Genomic DNA, 1,924 nt, shown 5'->3' on the forward strand with positions numbered 1-1,924 from the left:
GTTCAAGTAAGAGGCCAGTGGAGATCTGGAAAGTGCCCAGCAGAGGTCAAAACTTTATAGCAAAGTTAAGAGTCAGTAAGAAAGCACAGAGAACTCCTTTCTTGTTGTTGTCATTACCTTGCATAGGCAAGAAACTTTTCAAACTCATCCAACGTCAACTTTACATATCCATGGTATTTTTCACATAGAGCCTTAAAAATTTGGTCTGAGACAACTTTTTAGGCAACTTAGACAACTTTTTAAACTACCTTATTAAGGCTTTCAGCCAGAGACACCATCTTCCAGTAATTCACCAAAATGACAAACACAAAGGGAAAGAGGAGAGGCACCCAATACATGTTCTCTAGGCCTTTTAGAAAACATGGAGTTGTTCCTTTAGCCACATATATGTGCATCTACAAGAAAGGCGATATTGTAGACATCAAGGGAATGGGGTACTGTTCAAAAAGCATGCCACACAAACGTTACCGTGGCAAAACTGGAAGAGTCTACAATGTTACCCAGCATGCTGTTGGCATTGTTGTAAACAAGCAAGTTAAGGGCAAGATCCTCGCGAAGAGGATTAATGTTCGTATTGAGCATATTAATCACTCTAAGAGCCGAGATAGCTTCCTGAAATGTGTGAAGGAAAATGATCAGAAAAAGAAGGAAGCCAAAGAGAAAGGTACCTGGGTTCAACTGAAGCGCCAGCCTGCACAACCCAGAGAAGCCCACTTTGTGAGAACCAACAGAAAGGAGCCTGAGCTCCTGAACCCATTCCCTATGAATTCATGGCATAATAAGCATATAACATAGCACACAGGAGTGCCAGTGGACCCATGCTTTTAGGTGCAAGAACCTATTCATTCCCCATGAGCTCATGGCATAATAGGTGTACAGCATAGCACACAGGATAACCAACAGCCCCCATGTAACAGTGATACAAGGTGCTGGAACCTATTTCCCATGAATTCAAAAGTCAATCAACACTTTGTCACATTCAATGGCAAGGTGCCTCCCTGAGCTACTGGAACCTCTTCCCTATGAATTCATGGCATGGTAGATAAAAATAATAGCGTAAAAATGTTTCTTATTCATTCACTAAAAGTGTGACTTTTTTCCCCAAAGAAGTATTAAAGCAAATTTTAATGTGTCCTGAACTACCTTGTTAAGGAAGCAGAGAATTACATAGAAACTGCAGAATGATAAATGATTACTGGAGAATTTCCTCCAGAAAAAAAGAACAAATTTTCTTTCATCTGAAAGGCAAACATACAATAGAGAGGGTGAAGTTTGACAGTATGATTAGTGAAAATGCTTCTACTACAAATGGTCTTTCTTTTTGCTTATCCTTGTCCACAATGAAATAGTGTTAAAGTAAAATTTTCAAAAGATAACATCATGACTCTCATATAAATATAAAATGAAAGTGAGGTGAAGGTTATGTTAACCAGTTTGATATAAGCATTCCAAATTGGATATCAAATCAGCACATTGTACCCCATAAATCCATTAATGTACACAGTTATGATTTAATAAAAAATAAATGAATGAATATAAAATGAACAGAGTTCAATGTTTTATTCAACTCATTAATTAATTAGAGAACCAATATGATGTTAGAACCAATTCAAAGAGCATTTCAAGAAGCTAGGTATTTATAGGAAATGTCAGAATAAGGTTTCTGGGTTAGACACAAAACTGGTTAATGCCCACCCAGAAAATAAACGATTATCTATGTGATCATCTGTTCTATTTGAGTGTTGACCTCAAAGGAAGAGGCTAAAACACAAAATATAATGTAAAGAGTTTATTTGAGCCAAAATGAGGACAACTGCTGAGAAGAGTCAGATCCAAGTAAATTTGGGTATGAGCTCTGTTAAGCCCTTGTTACAAGCAAGTTTTTACGAGCAAAAGGGAAGGCAGGAAATGGACTGGTACAAAG

General features: G+C 37.5%; 1 protein-coding gene across 1 annotated transcript; it reads left to right on the plus strand.

The window, feature by feature from the left end:
- Positions 1 to 288: 288 nt before the first annotated feature.
- LOC128588412 (60S ribosomal protein L21-like) lies at positions 289 to 1,030 on the plus strand (the record flags this gene model as incomplete). Its single annotated transcript, XM_053595193.1, has 2 exons — positions 289 to 737; positions 991 to 1,030. Coding segments are annotated over exons 1-2 (480 nt in total), but the record flags the coding sequence as incomplete, so codon positions are not given.
- Between the last annotated feature and the right edge of the window lie 894 nt (positions 1,031 to 1,924).

This window comes from Nycticebus coucang, chromosome 6, assembly GCF_027406575.1.
Source record: "Nycticebus coucang isolate mNycCou1 chromosome 6, mNycCou1.pri, whole genome shotgun sequence".
Taxonomy (NCBI): Eukaryota; Metazoa; Chordata; class Mammalia; order Primates; family Lorisidae; genus Nycticebus; species Nycticebus coucang.